The sequence below is a fragment of the Poecilia reticulata genome, linkage group LG19, assembly GCF_000633615.1.
Source record: "Poecilia reticulata strain Guanapo linkage group LG19, Guppy_female_1.0+MT, whole genome shotgun sequence".
NCBI classification, from domain to species: Eukaryota; Metazoa; Chordata; class Actinopteri; order Cyprinodontiformes; family Poeciliidae; genus Poecilia; species Poecilia reticulata.
This window is the reverse complement of record NC_024349.1, coordinates 102846-104724: the sequence shown is the minus strand read 5'-3', so window position 1 is coordinate 104724 and position 1879 is coordinate 102846. Positions and strand designations below refer to the sequence as shown.

The window sequence follows — 1879 nt, the reverse complement described above, 5'->3', positions numbered from 1 at the left end:
GCTGATGGTGCAGCGCCTCGGGGTGCGGCTCGGAAAGCTTTGCCGTTCCAGCATTTTGTTTCTGATGTTTATTTAAAGGTAGCTGTGTTGGGAGTTAAAATAAAAAGCATTTGAAATAATATTTGTGCTACCTTTTAAAGTAAAAGTTAAAAACTCATCACGTGGATCTTTCTGAGCCTCATATTGCAACGTGGGACACCTGCAGCGTAAATCCAGTGCAGCTTGTACAAAATGTATTTTCTTTCTGAAATCAGAGCATGCAGCTTGTAGTAAGGTCTCTGTAGTCCCATCAGTTTTCTTTCCTCTMTGCTTTTATTAGATTGACCATTTAGAATCGTAAACGGCCTATTTAAAGGCTTAGCAGATGCTGCAGCAGCCGCAGACTCACATGCTGCTGGCGGTCGGACAGGATCTTCCAGAGCCGGGGGAACAGCTGCACCATGGTCCGTTCAGCCAGCGGAGTGGAGATGTGGCACAGCTGGACCAGAGCGTTCAGCAGGGCGCCGGTCTGCAACACCACACAGGCACCAATCAGAACCAGAACCAGAACCGGCGGAGCTGCGTTCAGCAGCATCTGGGTTTCTGCGTTTCCATCAATCATAAAACTGGAATTATGAAAATTAGCTGAAAGCAAACAGGTTAATTAGAGTTTCTGTGATTAGCAGGACAGTTCAGCGCCGCTACCTTGACCTCCCGCAGCGAGTCCAGGAACTTGTCGTGGCGGTTGGTGAGCATGTGCAGCTGGTTCCCCGCGTCTCGCTCCGCCTGCTCCTTCGTCTTCGGCAGCGCCGACTGGTCGCCGGGCGCCAGCTCGATGTCGATCTCCACGTCCTGCAGGATGGAGAGGTTAGGAGCCGCGTCCCGACCGGGCCRGCTCTGGGGCCAAAGGTCAAGGGGTCACCTCCTCCTTGGTCTCGCTGGTCTCCCGCTCGCGAGGCTCCTGCTTCACGTGCGTCGCCATGGCGAAGGCAGCGCGGTCRTGGCTGTCGGCCAGGTTGATGACGTTGGTGATGGAGGGCAGCATGGAGCCCTGGCAGCTGGTTCCGATCACCGTGTGCCGCTCGCACACCGCCAGCAGCAGCTGTCACAACCAGAACCCGGTCAGAGCCGGAACCAGAGCCGGAACCGGAACCAGAACCGGAACCAGAGCCAGAGCCGGAACCAGAACCAGAACCAGAGCCGGAACCAGAGCCAGAACCAGAACCAGAACCAGAGCCGGAACCAGAACCAGAGCCAGAACCAGAGCCGGAACCAGAGCTCACCTCGATGCACTGCTTGGTCCAGAAGTGGCCACCCATGGCCTCCCAGTTCTGGGAGCAGCAGATGTAGAGCAGTCGCTCGTAGACGCGCCGCTTCATGGACGCGTCGAAAACCTCAAAGAACTTGGCCCGGATGGCCGGCTGGCTGCAGCGCAGGCCCGACAGGAAGGCCGGCTCCAGCTTGGACGTGATGTCACTTCCTGACAGGCTCTCGTCTCTGGAGAAACACAGACGCTGCGTCATCAGCAGAGCTAACGGTTCCGTTGATGATCAATAATCACATTCTAGGTTTAGTCACTAGAAAAACATTAAAAGATGCAGATYAACATCAATTCCTTCCTAAATAAATAAACATTTAATTGTCTAAACAGCAGCTGAGTATTTAAAGTGACCTGTGACCCCCGCAGGTGTCAGGYTACCTGTAGACGTAGTTGACCAGGTCCAGGAAGTGAGCGTTGAGCTCCAGCTCGTCCGGGAAACGTTTCTCTATGTAGGTCATCATCTTCACCAGCAGGACGGATTTCTCCCGCAGGTTGGGCATCTGGCAGGAAGCAGACAGGCGCGTCAGGAAGCGGAGAGACGGCAGCAGGAAGTCACGGCGGCAGCGGCGCGGCTAACCC

General features: G+C 54.9%; 1 protein-coding gene across 1 annotated transcript in view; it reads right to left on the bottom strand.

Moving 5' to 3' along the window:
- Positions 1-1879, bottom strand: part of trrap (transformation/transcription domain-associated protein) — a gene marked incomplete at its 5' end in the record, with an annotated part of 63080 nt that overhangs the window by 28902 nt on the left and 32299 nt on the right. Inside the window, 5 exons of the mRNA XM_017310672.1 lie at positions 389-508; positions 685-831; positions 902-1081; positions 1263-1476; positions 1679-1872. Coding sequence (XP_017166161.1) covers positions 389-508; positions 685-831; positions 902-1081; positions 1263-1476; positions 1679-1872 — 855 coding nt within the window. The remainder of the gene's footprint in view (positions 1-388; positions 509-684; positions 832-901; positions 1082-1262; positions 1477-1678; positions 1873-1879) is intronic.